This window comes from Ammospiza nelsoni, chromosome 2 (assembly GCF_027579445.1).
Source record: "Ammospiza nelsoni isolate bAmmNel1 chromosome 2, bAmmNel1.pri, whole genome shotgun sequence".
Lineage (NCBI taxonomy): Eukaryota > Metazoa > Chordata > Aves > Passeriformes > Passerellidae > Ammospiza > Ammospiza nelsoni.
The window spans coordinates 97,672,574-97,696,026 of record NC_080634.1 but is presented as its reverse complement, the minus strand read 5'-3'; the positions used below and the strand labels follow the sequence as shown (position 1 = coordinate 97,696,026).

Genomic DNA, 23,453 nt, shown 5'->3' with positions numbered 1-23,453 from the left:
GCACAGCCACACAGCGTTAGCTTTCTGTCTCCTAAAATCTTATTTTAGACGGGCAGTCACAGGCTAATGAAAGGATGATAGCATAGGCACATGGTGAAAGGAGTAATGGATGATAATTTATTTGAAGAGAAGTCATTCTTAGGATGGTATTCTGGTGGAAAGAGGTAAGAAATAGACAAAGTATGATAGCTGAAGGGAATGTGCTAAAGGAAGGACAGAAAAGAAAAATGAAAATGGGGCAGAAAATTTACAAAAATACATAAAAATCTCATTCAAAAACTTGTAATTTACATGCCCAAATTTGGTTTCTACATACCTGCTTCTACTAATCTGATTTCTTTATTGTCTTTGCTCTCCTAGAATAAGACTAAGGCCAAGGACAAGCCCCCAGGACAGGGTTGGCCCTCCTGGCTGCCCAGGCACTGTTAGTTCATATTTAGCTTTCTGTTGATCAGGACCCCCAGGTCCCTTTCTGCAGCATTGCTCTCCAGCCTCTCTTTTCCCAGTCTGTACATCCAGGGTTGCCCCATACCAAGTGCACAGTCTGGCACTTCCCTGGTTGAACTTTTTATGGTTGGTGATTGCCCAGGTCTCTAATTTGTAATGGACTGTCTGCAGGGCCTCCCTGCCTGCCTTTCAGGGAGTCAACACCTCCTCCCAGTATTGTACTGCCTGTGAACTCAGTATCCCTTCAAGTCTGGCAGCCAGGTCATGAAGATGAAGAGCACAGGGCTGAGGATGGAGCCCTGTGGAACCCTGCTAGTGGCAGGTCACCAGTCTGTCACCCCATTCGCTGTAACACTTTGTGCCTGACCTGTGGCCATTTGCTCATCCATCTCGTGATGAGAAAGATACAAGTTCTTTGTTCTCATAGCAGTTAGACATGTACTTTTTTTTTTTTTTTCAATTATGAATGATTTAATAAATTTAAGTTTTTCTCATGTAATTTTTCTTGTCTTTTTAAAAGAGAAGCGATTCCTCTAAAAGTTACAAGTAATTCATTTTTATATGATATCAAGTACACAGTTAAAGATGCTGAAAGACTTTGCTATTTCTCTTATTTGCATACACCTTTTCAGAAAAAGGTATAATAATTATTAATCTATAGGAGCCTTCTAAGAGTCTCTTGTGGAAAAAAGAGTTTTAGATAGATGATATGAGAATACAATAATAGCACTCTCACCATAAGTTTTTTAAAAGTCTTGCCAATATTACATTCATTTAATCTTTGGTATAATCTAGGTTTGTGTAACAATTTCACTCTGAGAGCACAATACTACAGTGAATCAGAGGGCATTGTTAATGCTTTGTTTTCTGTGGAAGTCAGTTAAATATAGAAATAATCTGGCCATGAGTATTTGTGAGGGATTAGGCAGCAAATAAAGTGGGAATTGAAGTAAGCATTTTTACCAGAGAAAATAAGTAAAGCAAGAACAAAATGACTTTTAAGCTTAAAGACCTCCAATCGTGGATATGGAATAGAGTCCAAATGTCCTTATTGTTAAGTGTGAATATTACCATTCTCTAGTGTCAGTTAAGACTTGAATGAGAAATGTTGCTGACAATGACCTGGGTACACAGTATAAATAATTTTCTAGCATTGAGCATAGCAGATTTACCAGCAATCTCAGAAAATAATCTATTTCCTTCAGTAAAATTTATTTCCAGGTTTCAAACGCATGAAAGAATTTTTTGGACAAATTTGTACTCCTGTCTTCAAGAGTGAGACAAGTTGTATTGATATAAGAGTAAATCTAAAAAATCTAAAGTGAAGGCAAAAAACCCTACAACTGTAAAGGAATACAGCTTTTCAGCTTTATATATATATATATATATATATATATATATATATATATATATATATATTTTAAAACTTCCAATCCTTCTCTTATATTGTCCAGTACAGGAGTTTGTGAGAGCTCTGAAGATCCTGTATAAAACCCATTGTATAAATTGTACGTTTATAACTGCAGATGCTCATGCAGCACTCATGTATTTTCACTCTACCATCAGCTTCAGAAATTTTAAGAATCTAGTAGCAATCCCTTGCTGTTAACTGCAGCACAGAAGAACAAAAACAAAGGCTAATAACCCTTATGACATCTAAGAAAATGGGCAGAGCTGTCATTAGGCAGTCTCCATTGACTGACTACAAGAAAAAGCTAGATGATAAGATTCAGCAATGTTCTTAACATTAGTAAAGCTAGATGAAGAGGAATCCTATTCTTAAAATCTTCCCTGAAGTTTCTAAGTTTGGTTAATACCTTTGTTCGAGCTTAGGTAGACACATCATTTTTATCACTGAGCTTTTTGAGGCCAATGTAGAGAAGAGAATTCAGCTCTGTGTCCTCAGTGCTTGCTGCCCTGCGTGTGTTCAGAGTGTATGCATAAGAAAAGTCATAAGCAGAAACGGATGGTAAAAGTCTGAAAAAAAGACAGCCAATGAAGACATAGTGTTTCCAATCTGTTTGTCACTTTCTACAACAGAAATGCTGGAAATAAAACATAAATTACTTCCCCAAATAACTGGGAACACATCAAAACTATATTCAGAGTTTTAACTGACTCACGTTTTTCAATATTCAGGGCAAGAAATTACTTTTCCAGTCTTAATGGGGCTTTGAACTGACATTGACATTTTGATGCATGATGTTTAGTTTTTCTTGATTCCTGTGTCTTCTGTTGAGAGCTGAAGAGCTATTTAAAATTTTTGGTGCTCTACATAATGCCATAGAACAATCTGTTAAAGTTCTAATTTCATCTTTTAATGGAATATTCCTGTGCTAATAATATGATAATTCTTTATCAATAGATAATTCTATGTAGTCCCCTTGCATAGTTCATATTACCAAAACTTATGGTCCTTAAATTTTTTATTCTCAATTCTAAATGAAACTCTCATTTGTTTTAAGGAAGTTTATCCTGAATGAAAACTACTGCATCTGTTATTTTGTTTATTTTATCCAAGTCTTATTGAGTCAATGGGCATCTTTGTAGGGACTTGCATGGATGTGGAATTTATGCCACTGAAGAGCACCCTTTCAGTGAAGCTTGAGAGAATGGGGCTCGCTTCCAAAGGTTTACAGACTTAGGCCTGATCTTAGATTTATTCACAAAAGGATAAAAGGATCCCAAGTTCAGTTTTGTCATGTTGCACAGTTATGTCTCATTGCTTTTTCTGTAATAGAGGGATGATTACAGTTTCTCTCACAAAATGCTCAACTTATCTGTCTGAAGTCAAGAGACAATATTTAAAGTAGGTAAGTATTTATATTAATGGCTAACTGCTATTTTTCAAATCCCTATTCAGGTACAGCCTAATCCTTTAAGAAGCAAGATCTCTTTCAGTTCTCAATATAAAGCTATTCACTGAGAGGGTTTCCTGGATCATTTCCGTAATACTCAGAAAGTAGCCTTCATGGGAATAACTGGGAAGGGGGGAGAGAGAGACAGAGAGACGTGTGAAAAAACATACATGAAAGGCCACTAAAAGCTGTCCAATGACAGTGTCTATTGCCTCAAAGTCCACTTTATAGTATCCTATCTCGTCTTGACTTCTACAACCTTTTGAGATTAAAAGCAAATTAAATCATGATGATAAAATTATACATTTTGTAATTTAAGTGATGTTTTAATACTACTGTGGATGAGAGGAAGTTATTCCATGTTCTTCCCTTTACCCATAACTCAGATCTGGAATATAAATAATTTATTGTTGTTTACCACTCATGAGGAGTAGTTTTGCAAGAATTTTTCCCTGGAATTTTGAGGGATATAGTCCTCATCTATAATGGAATCTGTACAAAACCCTCATTGCGTTGTTAATTATACTTTTGTTTGATGTATTTGTACTTATTTCTCTTGTCAAAGTTTGTTTCCAAATTGTTGATTTTATAGTGACCTTCCCATTGACTCCCCTCTGTTTAGGGCTGATCATGGCAACTTAGCAATATCACAAATATCTTTATGTAAAATATAAAATACATTTTATGGAAGAGATAATCACTATATATGTATATATAAAATATATTACTGTATACTGTATTTGGTATATTATGATTGAAGTATTTCTTTGAAATTTTCATTTAATACTAATATTACTTTTTATGAACTTTCAAGTTTGGGTCATTTTCTCCGAAATAATTCTCATTCTTTAATTCCTGTGATCCCATTTACCTACCTGTGAAACTTTTTAGACTGGCAAAGTTTACTCTGGAAGGAATGTCGTGCTGTGCTGCTTCCCCTGAGGTCTGATAGATTTGGTCACTGCCAGACACAATTTGGTTACTGCAGACACTGAAAATGCTGGTTAAAAATTAATTATTTTTTCTCTTTTCTTCATTCCATAACATGTCTCTACATCTCTTGGTTCTTTGAAAGAGTTGAAATCAAGTTTAACATACAGATTTGAACCATATTATTTTTTAAGTGATTTACATTTGTAGTCTATCTGTCTTCATAATGGTGCCTTGTTTAAATTAAATTATTATTTTTATGTTTTAAGTTCTTTTTCTCAAAAAATCTACTAGAAAAGGGTAAATTTCTGTGTGAAATAGTTTTGTTTGCCTCAGTGGCTGGAGGAACATATAAATATGAACATTCATAGCATATCAATTATATATTTATTAATTCTGGTATATTCATGGCTCAGTAGCAACAGAAAATGTCTTACAGTGTTTCTATTAATAAAAATTACTGATTTGAAAGGAATATGGAATTCTATTCCCCTCCTCCAATCACCCTGACATGTGTTAAAAACCTAGTCTATGAATTTTTTCTCTTTTTTTCTCAGAATATGATAAATATTTTATAAAAATTGAGTCTTCATTAGAAGAAGGTAATCCTCAAGTACACTTGTGGTAACCCAGCATCCGTGTAGAGGACACCAGGAAAACTGGGTTAGCTGTAGTATACATTCAGAGGAAATCATAGGCAAATATCCACTTTGTTATGAAACCTAAAATTTTCCTTCTAGATGGAATTACTGGGTTTTTTGTTGCTGTACTGAAAAGGAAACATCTTTCAAAGATTTTGAGAGAAACACAGCTTCTTATAGAACTGTTGATTTAATGGCATAACACAAGGTAGCTGAACTGCTATCCTGAACAAGGACAAGATGAATGAATAAACTGTTCTGTTTTGTTGTATAGCTGATTGGAAGTTGCCATATGAAAAGCACTGTTTTATTATAGACCAAAAGCAGTGCCCATTCACAGCACCTTGATCATCTGTCTCTGTTTCTGGAAGTGAAACTGAATACATTCCAGTGGCTGGCCTCTGGTATAATCAATAGTAGAAGGGAAGGGAAGGGAAATTTGGTCAGGAAAAAATAGCTTAAATGAAAGAGTTGCATGTTAATAGAAAGATGGAAGGGAAAGAAGAATTCTTTCTTGTAAGAAAAGAAGGTTTCGTCTATGTAAAAAATTGAAATACTTAATGAAGGGGTCAACTCTGATGAGGGATTTCTTATACTATAACTTTGCCTAACGTTGCCAATCTAATTCTCACTCTAAGGATATTCCCCAGCAACTGATGCTGGTGAGTTCATAGTTAGCTATACCATTCAGTAGTTGTACACAGGGCTTTATATGTACTTTTTAATGGTTCTGCAGCAATTTAAAATTAATAATCTCTTGGTCACAGACTAGAATATAAACTTCACTTTCCTTCTTTATTGGTGGATTGAAAGATAATCTCTGTGTGTTGAAAATGTGATAGTATAGTCATAATATTTTCAAAGTTGCCTTTCAGTAGGCAGTGGTGGTCTTTTATGGAATAAAATACTTCCTCACATAGAGTTTGTGCTACTAGATCTGTTCTTAGAAGGATTATATCAACATCATGTGCTCACCTTCAGATTAAAGTATCAACAATACTTGTTCTTTTGAAAAAGCCTTCCATGTTTATATCTCATTTGAATTTGGCTCAGTTTAGCTTACTGCCTTTTTGTTCTTGTTTTTGAGACTTTTTCTTGCCAAATAAGTGAGTTTTTGTGATCATAAATGTATTTTTACATTGAAATTAAGTTCTATCTCAATCTTTTTGCAAAAACCTCTGCAGACTTGTATTCCAAAATCTAAAGAATGCAATTTCATTATATGTGTATGCCTTAAATAAGGTAGATGCCTGTAGGTAACCTTAAGATTGAAGAGATATCTAAAGATCTAACTCAACTCTCTACACTGACAGTATTTGAAACTAAGACAGACAAATCTTACTTTTTTCTGTTCTCCTAAAATCCTGAAGTTTTTGGCTCATTCTTTATCCACACTGTTAATCTCTTAAAATAAAAACCTCAGAATGGATTACAGTGTTCCTCATAGGGATGAAGTCATCTCTCTTTTCTTACAAACTGCTTCCTCCTTAAGTATCCAAAGATAGCACTGGTTTATCACACTGGAATCTTCTCTTCAGTTGCTCTAAAAAATTCCCCAGCCCCTTGGGACTTTTCTAGTCATTGATTTGTCAGTTACTGCCCATTGCTCCTCTCACATTCACATACTTTCCAAAGCTATGGCTTCCATTCCATGCTCCTGTGTAAATCTGTTTTTTGCTCTGGATAAAGAATTTTTTATCAAGGAAAAAGAGCAGAATACTAAGTGTATTTGTAGCTTGCTGCCTGGGTGTTTCATCCCCTTTAGATCAGTAATCTGTAAGATTTATCATCTGTGATTTTCTATTTACTTTCATTAATGAAAATATTTGCTTTGCAACATGCTGAATTAGAACTGGAAGCCATATTCTTCTTTATTCCATTATTAATTCTAAAGGTGGCTTTCTGTGCCTTGGGTTTTCAGTTTCTCTACTTGAGTTTCTTCATTTGCGAAACAAGAGTAATCTTATTTTCTTACTTTTAGAGGCAGGGCACCAATAAATTACCATGACATGAAAGAAAATCAAAATGAAGCAAAACCAAACAAAAGAAAAATAAACAAAGAAAAACCCCAACCAGACAAACAAAAATCCAAAATATTGGGAAGAGATAAGAGGTGAAAAGAAGGCAGGACAGAGTGAGATAAATGTAATCCTATCACAGAAATTGCTCTGTAGACCTACAGTCAGCAAAGGCTAGTTTGACTAGAGAGCATTTATACACAGCTGTAAGTCTCTGCCACACCTTTTTCATCAGTTCCTTTTCCAGAAGAGCAAAGCTGTAGGAATTCATGCTCCTGTACTTACTGTAACCTTAATTATCTGAGCAGTAACAGAAGGAACACTGACATAGACTTCTGGTAATTTAAGACAAAATCCCTTTATATTATTCTGTCAAAAAAAAAAAAAATCTGTCAGGTTTTTTTTTTAGCCCAACTTCACATAATCTATTTCACTTGATATGAAATTACTCTTAGGTTCTAAACTTTGGTGTAAACATGTTTTTTTTTTACCTCCAAATTATGAAATTAGAAAGTTGTGAGCCTGGAAGTACAAGGCAACTTGACACTCAGATTTCTATCCCTCTGTGTAGCTCAAAAATTCTATTAAAAGGAATGGATGTGACCTCAAGTTTAAGACCCTAGAAGCAATAACAATGGTGCACTAACAAGAAAGTAAAAATTCTCAGCTCATCCTTTGAAAATGAAGAGCCTTGTATCCATCTATTTTCTCATTGTAATGAAGACTGTATATATTGAGATTTATGCTTTTAGGGGGTATTTTGAATACTTGTGTGGGTTTGTGTGTTTGTGAATGTGTATGTTAAATATTTCAGAACAAGAAAACATTAGTAATATGCTGAACTTCTGTCCAGGAGGTTGGGTATTTTCCTGATTCTCAGATGCTATGTTTGGTATCAAACTAAACATGAAAAATATATATCTGCACTGATGTTATGTTCCTAAAGCTCTTTCTCAGGAGGATATTGATGCAATTAAAAATCTTGGATAAAAATAGAGGAAAAAAAATAAAAACTGTGAATGGGCTGAATGACCCACTTAGAAACATATTTGGTGACCTGCCATGAAATAGTTAGAGGATGAAAAAGGCACCGTAAAAAATTCTGCATCCTGTTGGGAGCCCTGATATCTTCAGTAAGAATATCAGTACAAAGACTTGTTGTCACAAACAGACAAATAGTGCTTGTGAGTCATTCCTTTGGTTCCAAAATAGCACGCAAGCAAAATTGTCTCTGTTCATAGTGCAATAAATTCAGCAAATGGTGACAAACAACTCACCAGCTTACATAAAAGAACAGGCTAACCAGGGCAAGTTAAAAGTTTTATTAATTGTTAGGTAAAATACCAATTGCCACAAACTGTTTTACTTCTATTAATGTATTCTGTATATATTTGCACTGCAAAAGCAAAGCCCTCTGTATATTACAAACTGTGCAGAGCTAAAACGAGCTTTCTAAAAATAGTCTGAAAATTATTTATAAAGAACATATTCTATAGTAAGCAGTGCTGGAAATCCTTTCTGGAAAGTTTAATTTAGATGTATGTAGTCATGTTGGGATGTTTATTTGGTAGCACTGCCTGTTGGTTACTTGTGTTTGATGAGATGTTGAACCCAAACACTATCTCTGTGGTCCTTGAGGATGCCTGACTTCATATTTAGTATCTATTCTACAAAAGTAGTGTTTATTAGTAAGGTAGTCGATGGAGAAAGATAGGCAGCTCTGGAGACCATAGGAAAGACTGACTTTTCCTTAGTCAAGTTTTTCCTAATTAAGACAAAGCAACCATCCTGCAGGAGGCAGACACTGCTGGGAGCCTTCCCCTTAGGAGCTGGTGAGGCTTGCATTCAGGAGCAGGCAGTGTGAAAAACAGGTATTTCTCATCTTATCTTGATAGTGTTCATACAAAATGTAGAAATCTATTTTACAAACTTACTCCTCCCCAAAAGAGATATTCCAATTGAGGATAGAATTTATCTTTCTGGTGAACTAGACAGGTTAGAAAAATCATAGGGCCATAAAACAAAGAGGCAAAAGGAAGCTATGTGCAAAAATAATTAAAAACTTTAAGAGAAGGGAAAATAATTAAAACTAAACAAATAATTTTATTTTATTTATGTTTCATTTGCATTATTATTTAAATTCCCATGGGAAAAAAGACAGCAAACCAACACTGTGAGACAGCCCAGAAAGTAGATTCTGAAACTTTCCCCCATACAGAAATTTTTTTTTCTAGCAATAAATATCACTCAGTGGGTTGAAATGTTTGACAAAAGACAGATTTGTATTTTTCAGATTGTATTTAATGAACACTAAATACACACACACATGTGCGCTTGTGTGTTTATATGTGTATAAAAATTCCACTGGAGACCGATATGCAGATAAACATAGGGGAAAAAAAAGTGCAGTTCAAATTAAAAAGAAGTGGGGGAATTACAATTTCTGTGTAATACCCAGAAATTATGAAGTTCTGTGAACGTATGTGAAATAATGAGTTAATCTATTAATTTTCACTTGATGATGACCATTTTAAATCAGATCAGATTTGGAGAAACTGTATTTCTTTAAAATTATAAATTTTAAATTGGAAAACACAACTTTAGATAATTGTGTGAGTTGCATGGATGCAAGATGCATGGATGCAAGATGCTTTGAGTCATATTTATGTCCAAATAAAACCAGACCAGTAAGTAAAGCTAGAATTTTGATTGCCATAGTTTGTTGTTTTCTTTTTAGTCTAGTGAATGGACAAAATAATCCATTTCAAAAAGAGCAGGTGAAATGCTTTGAATGTAAAAGACAGACCATAACATCCTGCTGGAGTTGTAGGTATCTTCAGCAAGAATGTTTTTCTTGTCACAAGCAATGGTAACAAAAAAGAGCAAAGAAGGTTAAAGAAAATACTAGAATAAAGAATTATTTTAATCTCTGATTGTTTTGTTTGTTCATGTGTATTAGTTATATAAAATAGCCTTCTGATCTGTATCTAGGCAACATGAAATTGCTCCATTTTAATAGTAAGGTATGAATGTAAATAATCATTTAATTAGGCACATACTGTAGAAGAAATAAATTACTGGTTTACCCTTCTGTAAAAGGTAAAGAGAAGCAAAAATTGCATTTTTTGAATAAAGATTCAACAATAACTAGATTTAATAAAACCTTTCAACAAAGTACACGCTTAAATATGAATAAGTGCTTTCAATTTGTGTCTAATGATGTAACTTGAAGAAACTTTTCTACACAGTCACCCTCACTTTTGCTTTTCTTCACTGGGAGAAATAATTTCATTCCTATCAATGCTTTACCTAGACAGACGAGAAACAGTGATTTCTGGGAATCCAAATATGAAAATTAATTCCCAGTGCTTCCACCCCCCCAGTTTATTTAACACTTCACAGCATTGTATTGTATTTCTTGTCAGTATTCTTTAGAAGCAGGATAGAATGAAATGGAACAAAAAATGTTGTGTCTGGTCATTCCTAAATATTCTTCCTTCTGCTGAACATTAATCTAGGGACAGATAACATACAGCAGAAGTGCTTTTGGTGTGGTTAATGCTTTTTTCATTAACTCTCAGAGGACTGAGAGTCTTAATTTGAGGATTATGTTCTTGGATACATGATAATAGAGAGAAATATGAAGTATGAAGATGTAGAAACCAGCCCGAAGAGCTCAGCCAAAACTGCAGAATGTGAATTCCTAGCCCTCAGAACTGTTTTCTAAAGTGATTATTTCTATTACATTCACTTCTTGAAAATAATAAATAGAAAATTATTGGTTCTATAACACTATTTTGAAACACTCAAAACATGAATACTTAGCAGTGTCTAATGTTTTTTTTCTCCATAATAACATCTGTTTCATAACCAGAAGAATTCAGGAGGAAGACAACAAAGTCCATATACTCAGCATTTATATTTCATAAAATAAGATTCATGTGTGCAAATCCAGAAGCAATTTGGGCTTTTCAGTATATTTAATACATCTTTTAGAACTGTCTCTCTTAGTCTTTTGCTATGTTAAACAATTTGAAAGCATCCAAATTGTTCTAGGAAATAAATATTTTTGGCTTTATAAACAAATTAAATCAAATCTTTTCAGGCATCTCAGATACATCTGCTACGAAGAATCATTTCAGAAGATCTGTCTTTTTCTCACTGGAGTAACCAAAGTAAAGTCTGGAGACAGTCATATTACCAGATTATAAAATACATCCACATTTTCTTTTGCTGCACATTGATTTCTTTCTTCAACACTTACGCCTTCTACTGATGGTTGGTAATTATCATATTCTTACAACAACTTTGCTAGAATTTGAGCCCTGAGACCTCTTAGCTTTGCTTGTTTTGTAGAGAATCTCAGTTGCCTTCAAACACATTGAGGATCATTTGGAGCAGAAATTAGCAGAGGCTCAATTTTTAGTAGTGATATATTGAGTGCAGGTGAATCAAGAGTGTTTGCTGCTCTAATGCATGTCAGCTACGGCCAGGAGAGCTGGACTGATTCCACAGGAATAAGATTCATCTGGGAGATTTTGACAGCATGTTTCAGTTTCCTAACAGAAGGGGTAGCGCAAATTACCAAAGCGCGGGAGCTGCTGTCCCAGCCTCACCCAGCCCTGACAGACAGCAGCGCTTTGCGCAGCCGTCCCTCTGACCTGCTCTGCTTCCCAAGCGGGTTCTCTGCAATTTCCATCCTTCTTGTACTTTCTTTACAGTGGTAACTGATCACCTTCTTCCCTGCTCTTTCCACACCACCCTGCAGGATTGGAAGGTGAGTCTGACACCCTTCTGCAGGTGCCTCCCTTGCACCACTGGTGGCACGTATTGGGAGGAGCTGAGGTGGAGCTTGTCATGCCCTTAAAGATAATTCCTGTTAAACTCTTCTTGTCCTGTGAAGAGTGATTGCTTAGTGGCTGATTAGAGTAAGACTGTGACTCGGTGCTTTAATTTGGCTTCTAGAAAAGGTGGTGGTTTTTTGGTTTTTCTTTCTCTTTCTCTCTTCTGTCTATAACAGAAGATTTTCTGGAGACTAATCTTCCTTTACAAAAGTTCACCCCTGTGAGTAGAGTCTTCCTACAATTCATATCTCTGTCTGAGATGCCAAATGATTGATAATGTGAATATTTTATAGCAACTGATTTAGGACTGAATTAGTTTGCTTTTGAAATGTGTTGTTTTGAGTACGACAGCAATAAGCACTGGGGAGACAAGGTGGAGGGTATCCCCAAAAATCCTATCTGACACTTGGAAATTGTCACTTCATCATTTCCAGTGGTCTCCCAGAAATCACCAAAACTTAATCCATCCTGGAGAAAAAATTAAGAGCTAGAGCACAATTTGGAGATACTTAGAAATCCCAAAAACTGTTCTAAAGACAATTCTAGCTTATTCTCTCTATTCAAGTATTCTTTGTTCAAGTTTTCTCACATGGTCTGCAAATCACTACATGCATGTGTAAATAAAAACAGTGTAATAACTGAAACCATCACTATTAACTGAACAAACTGTATTATGAGGCTCATAAAAAAACCCCAAACCAATAAAAAGGATAATAGTAATTCATTACTGTTAACCTTTACATTGATTTAGTGCTATAAAGCATATATTATTAATCAGAGAAACACAGAAGAAAGCACAAAACCCAAACCCAAGAATAAATATATTAGTGAGGAAAATCCCCCATTAGCTGAAACATTAAATTAAACAAATATAATCAACATTTCCTTTTCTAAATTATAAATGTAATAATTGAAAATCTAATTCCTCCCTAAGGGCCATAAGTAATTCCATTAGGAAGCTGTTATATACCACTTAAGGAAGTTTGTGTGATGCCTATGAAATGGTAGCTATACTACCACAAACTCAGCTATCAACAAGTGACTCATTAAAATGTCTAAAATTTAAATGTTGGTTCTTTCATCTCATTTTAAAGAATAACTTTAACTCCCTTGTTTTACAACTTTTAAAATTAAATTACATCCCCAATGACATGAAAAATAACATACAAAGACAATTGGAGCTCTGGAATTTGTTTTGTCTTTCTGCTTAAGGAAAGGCCATGGAAAAGTACTGGGGAAAACAGCTACTAATACAATAGGTGTCAGAGTTATAAATATATGTGGAATAATACAAAGAACATATAAAAACAAGGCAAAACCCAAATGGCATCACTTTAGAAGTGGAGATTGTGCCATAGGTGTAGAATACTGTACTGGGAGAGGTAAGAATTAAGATTCCTAACGTGGGAATTAAGGATTGAATTAAGTTTCTTCAGAGCAGCCCATATGATGCTGTGGTTTGTGTCTCTTACTAATGTAGTCCTGATAACAGACTGATGTTGTGGTTGTTGCTGAACTGTGCTTACACAGATCCAAGGTTTTTTATTTTTCCCATGCTGCCTAGAGACGATGAGTTGGAGGCTGACAAGAGTTTGGGAGGGTGAGCAAGGAGCAGGACAGTGGACCCACGTTGACCAAGCAGATGTCCCACGGTGTATCATCTCACAGAGGACACAATGCCAGAGGAAGAAGTGGGGTGGGTCTGACTTCCAAGTAGCTGTTGTTCAGACACTGGCAAGGCTTCACTCTGCTTTTTGGGAGGTGTCAAATGTCATTCTTTCCTTTAGTTACTTTTTTCCCGTTTCTTTCACTTATTGTGCTTTGTCTCAATCTACAATTTTTCTTGTGCTTGTTTTTTGTATTTCCTCATCTGAGAAGAAAGAGTGTGTGACTGCATTAGTGCTTCATAGGTAGTCATGGCATATATTTCTTTTTCAATGCCTTTGGATTTGACTGTCTAGATCAGTGATTATGAAATATTTTCAAATCGTAGGCTGATGACACCAGATATTTATTAGTCTCTCCTTTAACACACACACACTTTTTTTTTTTTTTTTTTTGGCAATAACATTCCCAGAGCTGTTAATTTGCTGCTAATCAAGCTGTTAACAATGTATTTAACAGTAATCTTTTTTACTGAACCTGCTGTTTTATTGATTGTATATTATACAATGGCAGGTTAACTTGTGAATATTCAGTTAAATGGTAGGCAAGAAGACAGTAGATCGGTAAATGTGCTCTGAAATGTTTGATGCTGTCATCATCATTTATCATATTTTTTTAAAAAAATCTACATTCTTAATGATTGGCAAAATCTTCTTCAGTGACACTTCCTATAAAGTTATGCACTTCTCATCATGAATAATAACAATAGAATTGAATAATGTGCATATCTTAAATCTCAAATATTTTAGATAATATTCATTGGCCTAACCTCATTGCACAATAGCTTCAGAGCATTTTACAATGAACAAGGCATATTTAAGAGCAGTTTAAGTTTAATCTAATAATTTCAATTAGATTCCTTAAAAACATTTCATTGTAGAATATCATAATGGCTTGACTGAAGGAAACTGTTGATCTCCCCGGTGTTCCGATAAATTTATGTTAAGAAGCTTTTCCCAGTTTAGAAATATGCATAAAAGTAGGTTTTAAATCTTGCTAAAATGTATCCTGTTGTCTTTTCTCATTCTTTTAGTGCTAAGTGTTCTTATGCACATTTGTTATCCAGAACATTTTCAAAAGACTTTTATATATTTCAGAGTTTTCCTGTATTGTAAAAAAGCAGATTTTAGGTTTCAGTACTGAATCAATATAGAAACAAATAATAATCTCACCTCACCATCACTGACCTATTCTTTTGTACTGCATGTAGTAATAAGATTATCTTTCTAAACAAACAGATTTATGCTTTACCTTCCCAATAGAAGTAATTGAAAAGAATCCATCACGGCAGAATAAGAAGAGACTGTTTTCTTAAGCCCAAGGTAGAAAATTGAATTAAAATCACCCCTGTACTTTAGCATAATCTATACCCTCATATAAAAACTGTAAACTGAGTTATCTTCACTGCTTATTTCTCCTAATTTACCATAATCTGAGTTAAAATTTAAATGAGTGCTGTTTGCAGCTGGTTATGGTAAATAGCCAGAGCATGCAGAAATTCGCTTTTATGACCACTGCCTTAGAATCACACACTATCCTACTTCTTAAGTTTCTGAGTATTAAAACATTTGATTTGGCAGAGAACCTGCAAGTTTCAAACCAATTTGCAGCTGGAGGAAAGGCATTGTTGTTTTGTTTTCAGGATGAAGATGTCTCTGTGTAACATTATTTCTGCGTAGACCCATACACAGACAGTTGGGAGCCCACTCTTTTTCTTTTTTTGGCTCTAGGTAAAAATTTCAGGTGCAGCTGTGATGCTTACTCAGCTTTGCATATGCCAGTCATGCTGCAGGATTTTGGGTTTTTTTCTGCTAAGCCTGTGCCAAGGACACCATCTCTGTATCTTGCATCTCACCAGCTTTTCAGTAATGTTGACATCATACTGTTAATAGACATAGAGTCAAAAAACCCCAAAAAATATATAGTTATATTGATTCTAACCACGATATCATCCAGCCAAACATCCTCCCTCCTAACACTATTGGGGATGTTTGGGAATGGTAAGGGAAGGGCAAGTGTAGGACATTTATAGGATAGTTCCCTCTAATGCTTCTCTATTCTCCAACTATTTATATTTCAGGGTCTTCCTGAGCAAGCTGTAGTCTCTATTTTCTCAATAATCCCCAGTGATTTTTACTTGGCATTTGAACTGGTCCAGTTTTACAGTGATAAATATGATAGGTACAGACAAAATCTATTAGAAAATATGAAGGCTCTGCTCTATGCTTGCCATTTGCTCTTTGCTTTGAAAAGGCCCTACTCTGGTATTTCACAAATGTAAACAAAAAAGACATGACTGTACTCTGAAGCACAGTCTCCAGTATCTTATTTATATTGCTTATGTCATAGTTCTGATCAGTTGCTGTACAAATCAATCTTTGTATGTCACCTGACAAACAAACTGCAGCAGGCTATTGGACAGCAATATGAAAATTATGAAAATATCAATTTTATATTATGAAAATAGCAGAAAATGAAGCAGAGGCTTAAAAAAGAGGACTTAAATAGATCAAAATGCACTAACTTGTTGATTTTCTACAGATTTCCCAGTGATTAATTTCTTGTTGTGACATCTTGGCTGTTTATTGTATCTTACTAAGTTTGGAATTTTTTTTGTCTGAGGGCTGTTCCTCAGAAATGAAACATTTTGTTTTTAAGAAAACCTCTGAAGGGCAGAAGTTGAAGCAAAAGTACTTCATTTACAAAGAAAAGTATGTTTCATTTCAAGATATACTTTCAGAATTGATTGTAGTACCTAGTAAAATTAATGATAGAATCAAGTTTCATTTTTCATTATTTATATTTTCCCTTCTTAAATAGAAAAGAAATCAAATACAATTGATTGAATTTCTGATTTTATTTAAATATGAGAGTCAGTGAAGTTTACCAGTAGCAAAATGTATTTGTAAGTTTTGATGCCATTTTGAGCCAGTAATATAATACCAGATTTCACCAAGGCAACTTCATCTGTTTGCACTGGGAAACAGTCCCCCAACTTGGGGGCTGGAAAGGAGGGAGAGAGAGAGGGGAAAAGGCACAAACCAGCAGAGTAATATTCACAGTTGAAATTCAGGCTTTCAGACAGCTATGAAATTGATTTTGTATGTATTAGGCCCATGGGGCCAAAATATGAAGATAAAGAATAGACTTTTCCTGCAGTGATGTAGTATTGGGTATTGCCGTGTGCAAAATGTCAAAGGAAGTTGTGTAATTTATTTTTTTAAATAATTTAAAAAGAATGACAAAGTAGGTCATATAAATTTGAAAATGAAAATTACTGCCAAATTGCAGTTATCTTGGTCATTTTATTTATCTCTAAGGGTGAAATCATAGTTCTCAGATAATAATTTGCAATCTTTAACATAATGGTGCAGGGGTTTTCTCCATTGCCTTTTTTTCTTCCTAAATCTGTGTGTGTTAAATTGAACTCCTGTGGTTTGGAAAATATGATTTTTTATCCTGACCATGGTTACATTATTGTTTTAATTCACATCAAGAGTGTATTTCCACAGAAAACCTCAGTACTGTCACCGCTCCTTGCACATTGTTTCACATTGCAGAGAGTTAATTACAGCTTGGGCTCTTCCAGGTGAGCTTCAGCTGGAAGATGTCCTGCCCCTTATGTCCATACGAAGTCATTCATTCAGCCCATGGCAATAGCTTGGTCATGGTAAAATAAAGGACATGAAATATGTACACTGGAGAGGCAGTCCACCCATTTCTTTAGACTGATTCTTGAAGGTCTGCCAGCCATACTGGGAATGTGTAGGCATGGCCTCCAACCACTAGACAAGGCTGGAGCTGACCAAAATTAAACCCGTTGGGTGGATTTTATGGATATTTTTTCTTCTACTTGTCCCAGTGGGTCTCTGCATAGCATTTTAGTAGTAATGGGGAAATATCACCACTAGTATGTTGGGGCTTGGTATCACAGTAAGATTTCTCTAGCATACGGGAAAACCAACTGTCGCAGACATTTCTTCACAGAAATCCTTTCTTTCAGATTTCTGTGTCTTCGGGAGGCCAGAGGCCCCCGAAGAGAAGGTAAACAATTATTATCAGCTGCTGGGGAATGCAACAGGAACACCTTGATTGGCTCATGTTCTATGTTTATAATTAAGGGCCAATCACCAGTGCAAGCCAGGGGACTGAGTCCTTGGCCACAGCTTTGTTGTGGTTTCTTTTCTATCTCTTCCTAGCTTGGCTAGCAGCTCTGCAAAACCTCTCTCTATATTCTATTTAGTACAGTCATAATGTATTATATATATATCTTAATAAATCAGCCTTCTGATTCAAGAAACAAGATTCACCGTCTCTCTCTCACCAGCCGCGCCCACTCAGGCGCGGTAATATCTGGTGACCCCTTGTGTCAGAGCAAAAATTAATCTGATAAGACCAGAGGAGCAAAATTGCTGCACTGGGTAAAAATCCTGTATGTGTAGCATTTGATGGTTGCTCTGAAGTGATCAGAAAGTGGATTCAAGCCAGGAGCTGAAGAACTGAAGATTTGGACAGAGTTCACAGCCAAGGCTGACCACAACAGAACTTTCTTCAGGAAAACGATCAGGAAAGGTGATGGAAAAGAGCAGCAGACCTGTGGAGCTGGCCAGAGCAAGCTGGACTCTTTCAAAAGGTACTGTTCACTTTTCTATCCCTGATGAACCAGCCCTTCGTAGCTTGTGGCTTTTCGTATGGCAGACACATGCCTTGCCAGAAGAGATTCAATTCTCCCCTTCAGAGGAAAAGCTCATAGCCCTCTGGAAACATTGGTGCAGGGAAGACGGTTTCCTTTTGTCAGAAACAGATATCTATGAATTCTTTCGATGGGCAAAGCTTTTTGGGTTCTTTGCTGATGTCTTATATGCTTTAGATGTTTTTGTCTGGGAGTGCATGGACTCCATTATCCAGCGTGTCTACATTGAGGGACGCGTGTTGCCTTCTATCTACCCAGCATTTATAAAGCTTTTCCCTGTCCTGAAACGCAGAGCAGCTTGTTTTCAATGGATCTCTAATTGTTATGGCCAAGCTCCGTTTCCACCACCCTTGGCAGAAGACCCCGTGGGTGATGACTTTGGGCTTTCCGCCCCCACCTGCTTCACGGCGGGGGGGGGGGGTCGAAACTTCGCGGCACGAAGAAGTTTTTTTTACTCTTGCTCCGGAGCATGCTCAGATGGAGTTTTCTCCTTCCCCCCCCTTCTCTCTCTCCGGGGGAATGGGAGTGGCTGCTCAAGCCACTCAGACTCCGCCTTCAGACATGGGGGCGGCACCGGTCTCCGAGGGTTCCTCCACGCCCCTGCTTGAGCCGTCACTCCAGGAGATCCTGTCTCCGCCTCTCCAGGCGGTCCCGCCCGCGGTTTCACCGGCCTCCCCGCCCCCGCAAGAGTCAGCGTCGGAGAAGGCAGAAGAGACAGCACTTCCGGTGATTGACCTGTTGCTAAGCAACAGCGACGCTCCACCGCTTCTCCCTGCTCCGCTGCTGCCCGTGCCGTGCCTGCCGCCGCTTTCAGAGCCAAGGGACGCAGCAACAGCGTGTTCCCGCGCGTCCCCGCTTTCTCCAGCCGAGACAGTTCCTGTTCAGGATGGGGCTGAAAACGCCGCTGAACCTGCGGGACCCTCGGAGCAGCCCGCGGCTGATCCCACTCTCAGCGCGGTTCCCTCCCCAGTTTCGGCTCCCTCCCCGCTGCTTCCACCGGACGTCCCAGCAGTCGCCCCGGCGGGGGGTCTCTCCTTCCATGGAGCGGGGGCTGCCCGCCAGCTGACTATTGCAGCAGTCCAGCTGCCTGTTTTTAAGATCAGCATTCTCGGCGGTTTGGGGGGTGGTTTTTCGGGGATTATCCCATGGAGGCCACCGCCTCTCTTGTGTCCTAGTGGCATGGGGGGGCAGGTGCATCCAGAGAGTTCTGCCTCTGATCCCCAGCCCGGAGGGGATGGGGATGAAGCCAGGGGGCGGATGAGAGACAAACTCGATGCATTGCAGAGGGAGAGGGCACGGTTGGAGGAGACCATAGCTGGTTTGCTGTGGGAAACAAACATCTCCAGACCCCAGATGGGATTGCTGGGGAAGGCTTCTATTTCCCTGCTGCTAGCATGCCTCAGTGGTTTAGGGGAAAGGAAGCGTCTCACTACCCGTGCTGCCATTGTGCTGGCAGCAGGGTTCAGGCCTGCGGGAATGCAGAGCCTTCCTTATGGGTTTGGCCTGGGATGTTTGGCTCAGGGAGTTCCTGGGCCAGGGCCATCACTTGGCCTCCTTATGTTTTTGGGGATTCTGGTTTGTCCCACCGGTCCGGGTCCCCCTTTGTGAGCCAGTTTTGGGGTTCCTGGTCCAGCATGGGCCAGGGCCCCCAGAGCCTTTCCTTCTCTGGCACTGCTCTGCTCGGTTGCTGCTCTTTTGCTTTTCGATAAAAAAAAAAAAAAAAAAAAAAAAAGATTGAAAATAGAGGGCAGCAGCTCTGAAGCGCTGAAGCACTGAAAGGCCAGAAAGGACATTTCAAAATTGTACAAATTGTTTTAAATTGTTTAAAATTGTATTAAGACTGTCAATGGTTTTTGATAACTATTGATGGAACTCTTTTGCAGAAGTCTGTTTCAGGACCAAAAGGACTCTCAGATATTCCAAGGGAAACAACTTTGGCTCTTGGACTGTTCCTGAAACTCAGCTGCATGGACTCAAATTCTCTTTACATTGTATTTTGCATTTTCTTATATTGTAGGATTGTTTTAGTGATTTATTAGTCTTCTATATTTTATAGGTGAAGGAATTTCCTGTTCATTTCACATCAGCATTTTTCTTTTATTTTTATACAATTTAGAAAGGTGAGATGTCGCAGACATTTCTTCACAGAAATCCTTTCTTTCAGATTTCTGCATCTTCGGGAGGCCAGAGGCCCCCGAAGAGAAGGTAAACAATTATTATCAGCTGCTGGGGAATGCAACAGGAACACCTTGATTGGCTCATGTTCTATGTTTATAATTAAGGGCCAATCACCAGTGCAAGCTAGGGGACTGAGTCTTTGGCCACAGCTTTGTTGTGGATTCTTTCTTTTCTATCTATTCCTAGCTTGGCTAGCAGATCTGCAAAACCTCTCTCTATATTTTATTTAGTATAGTCATAATGTATTATATATATATCTTAATAAATCAGCCTTCTGAATCAAGAAACAAGATTCACCGTCTCTCTCTCACCAGCCACGCCCACTCAGGCATGGTAATAACCAACCATAAAGATAAAGCTAGGGATTTCTTTTTATCTAAGTGTGATCTAAAGGAGCTTTGTGTGTAGCTTTGTGTATTCACTGTGTTATCAAAACAGTGCAAGTGACAGCATGTGGCTTTTGAGCAGCATTTTTAAAGGTTGTAGAAAAGGAAAATTCCCAGCAATTTCCATTTGCAATCTTTTTCTCCATTATGATTTCTGTCTAGTAGTCTAAAACGAAAGAATTTTACTTGAATGCTTTCCTTCATAGAGTCAGAGAAAAATAACAGTTATTTCAGGAACTTCAGTTTAAAGAAGCATTTTTTTTTTCTCTTCACTGAAGCAATATAGAAAAATGCCAAAAAAACCCTTAGTGTTGTGTATATCTGGACAAATAGTTACTATTTGCCTGAATTTCTTCAAATAGCTTTGAAAAAATATTTTGTTCTGGTACTCAGAGCACGAAAGAAAATATATCCTTGGCAAGAAAAGACAGATTTATGAATTCAGTTTGTGTAACGTGGGGCTGACTCTTTGCCATGGTGATTAGTTTTTAAATTAAGAAAATTTATTCTTGCAATTAATGAGAATCAGCAGACAACTGTAGAAACAGAAAAAAAATACTTCATCTTTTGAACATTAGATATTCATTGACTACAGCTTTACCAAGTTCACCTTTTAGAACATTTGGTAAGAATTCAAAATTAAGAAGTTCAAACAGCTTTAGTTTGATGCTACTAGTAGAACTAAAACTGGTTTCGGCTCTGAATATTAATTACCATCCTGCTTTAAAGGTTACAACCCTTCCTTTATCCAATGGATGTCATAGTTCTGATTGAATAAAGCCTTAATTATAGAGTATTATAGAATATTGCAGTGAGCTACAGCAACAAAGCCAGCAAGTGGATTATTCTTTCTTTGACAGGCTTATAAAGATAATAAAGGCATGTGAAAAAAAAGAAAAACACATCTCTTAAAAAAATAAATTGAGACAATTATGGATTAAGAGTGTTTATTTTTTCTCTATTTGCACAGAAGAGAAAAAAAGGTTACTGCCATTCTTATGACTGTGCTTTCCATTAGTAGAGGCTTTTTAAATGAAAAAGCTTTATCATGTTACTTAGCAATATGGATATGATTTGAATTCTGCTTTGTCCATTATGTGAATACCTTCCTTCATGTGTATTTTCATTTTTCCTATAAACAAAAAAATTATTACAGCCAATGCAAAGAGATCTGTTCCCCTTTACAAAGCCTGGGAAATGTACTGCAAAGTCTTTTTTCCCCTAGGGACCTAGGACTCACCTTCCAGTCAGGAGCATGGAGGTCTTGTTACAGCAGGCTCACATGGTTTATGATAACAGACTCTTTCATTTCCAACTGCACCACATCATAAATCTTCTGGGTCCTGGGTCCCCCTTCTAGCAAATATTTCTCAACTGATAATTAGCTGGAAAAAACTTGCCAAGTGATTTCCTTGTTTTGTCTTTGACAGCTGTCACTGGTGCCTAAATCAGTAATGTCCATCTGAAAACTTCCATATGCTGTAAGGTATTTCTAATAGACTTCTGACTTTGCAGTTGTCTAACAGGAAAAGTTGTCTAACAGCAAAGGGTGTTAAAGAAAGGACTGTGAGTACACAACTCAATGTGGTAATTTGGACATAGCACAGGTCTTAACTGTGAATGATAGGCAGCAGGGATAACTGCAATGTTTCACCTTAGCTGGTTTCAAAAAACCAACATTAATCTCAATCCTAATCTTATGGTAATTTTGTTCGCAGTTGCAAGACAAGCAGCAAACATGCCATGTTTTTTTTTCTAGAATCTGGTAACCACGGCACAGGAACAAAAAACAGCAGCACGAGTTTTCCTGCAATTTCCAAAGAGAAAGACAAGACCTGATTTGTTCAGATAAAGTCTTCCCACCAAAGGCTATGTTGTCATGGATTTACTTGCTTTCTTCCTAATAAACATCCTCTGTGAAATTGAAATGTATTTTTTTTTTTCTCCTAGGCTTTTTCATGTTCTTTTTTTCTTTTTACTTCAGCCTTCTTTTTTCTGTTTCGGAGTACATTTATCCATATCATAAGTACAGAAATTTAAAGAGCTATGTAGTTTAGGAAAATTTTGGTAAGAAGTATTTAAACTAATGTGTTAGAGACTTTTGTTCTCAGTCATAGACTGGCTATCTCACATCTTTGTCCAAAAATAATTTCCTAAGATTTTGCACCCGACTCACATCCTAGTTATAAAATATTTAAATTGTCTTTCTGTATTGTTGCATTGTTACAGAAACATTTCAATAGGAAAATAGTGATTCCTCATAAATGGGATCTCTGAAGTAGGGAAAAAAAATCAAGCAAAACAGCACACAGAATTTCTCTGCTTGCTCAGGAGACATTTAACTAGGACTGTGACCTTTAAAAAGAAGAAGAAAAAAAAAAACACAGAAGATGAAAAGATGGGAAGATGTGTTGTGAATATGTAGATACCCTGTAGCTAACTCTGTATCTGGTGAACTAAAATTATGGGGTTTTGCCTTATAGGTTTTTTAAGTACTGGGGACCAAGCTGCAAAAGGCAATTATGGATTGCTTGACCAAATCCAAGCTTTACGTTGGATTGAAGAAAATATTGGATCTTTTGGAGGAGACCCGAAGAGAGTTACTATTTTTGGATCTGGGGCAGGAGCTTCCTGTGTCAGTCTCCTGACACTCTCCCACTATTCAGAAGGTAACAATCCTCCAGGCAAAGTACTTTTTTTTCTTCTTTTTTTTTTTTTAATGTTAAAATGTAATGAAAGGACCAAACAAGGTAGGCTGAATTAGAATTACATGAGGTCTGCAATTTTTGTAAA

At 36.9% G+C, this 23,453-nt stretch overlaps 1 protein-coding gene across 2 annotated transcripts in view; it reads left to right on the top strand.

Annotated features, from left to right (window-relative positions):
* NLGN4X (neuroligin 4 X-linked) overlaps positions 1 to 23,453 on the top strand; it is a 165,159-nt gene that overhangs the window by 125,494 nt on the left and 16,212 nt on the right. For both annotated transcript variants that reach the window (XM_059493859.1, XM_059493858.1), the window contains one exon: positions 23,144 to 23,329. In XM_059493859.1, coding sequence (XP_059349842.1) covers positions 23,144 to 23,329 — 186 coding nt within the window. The remainder of the gene's footprint in view (positions 1 to 23,143; positions 23,330 to 23,453) is intronic.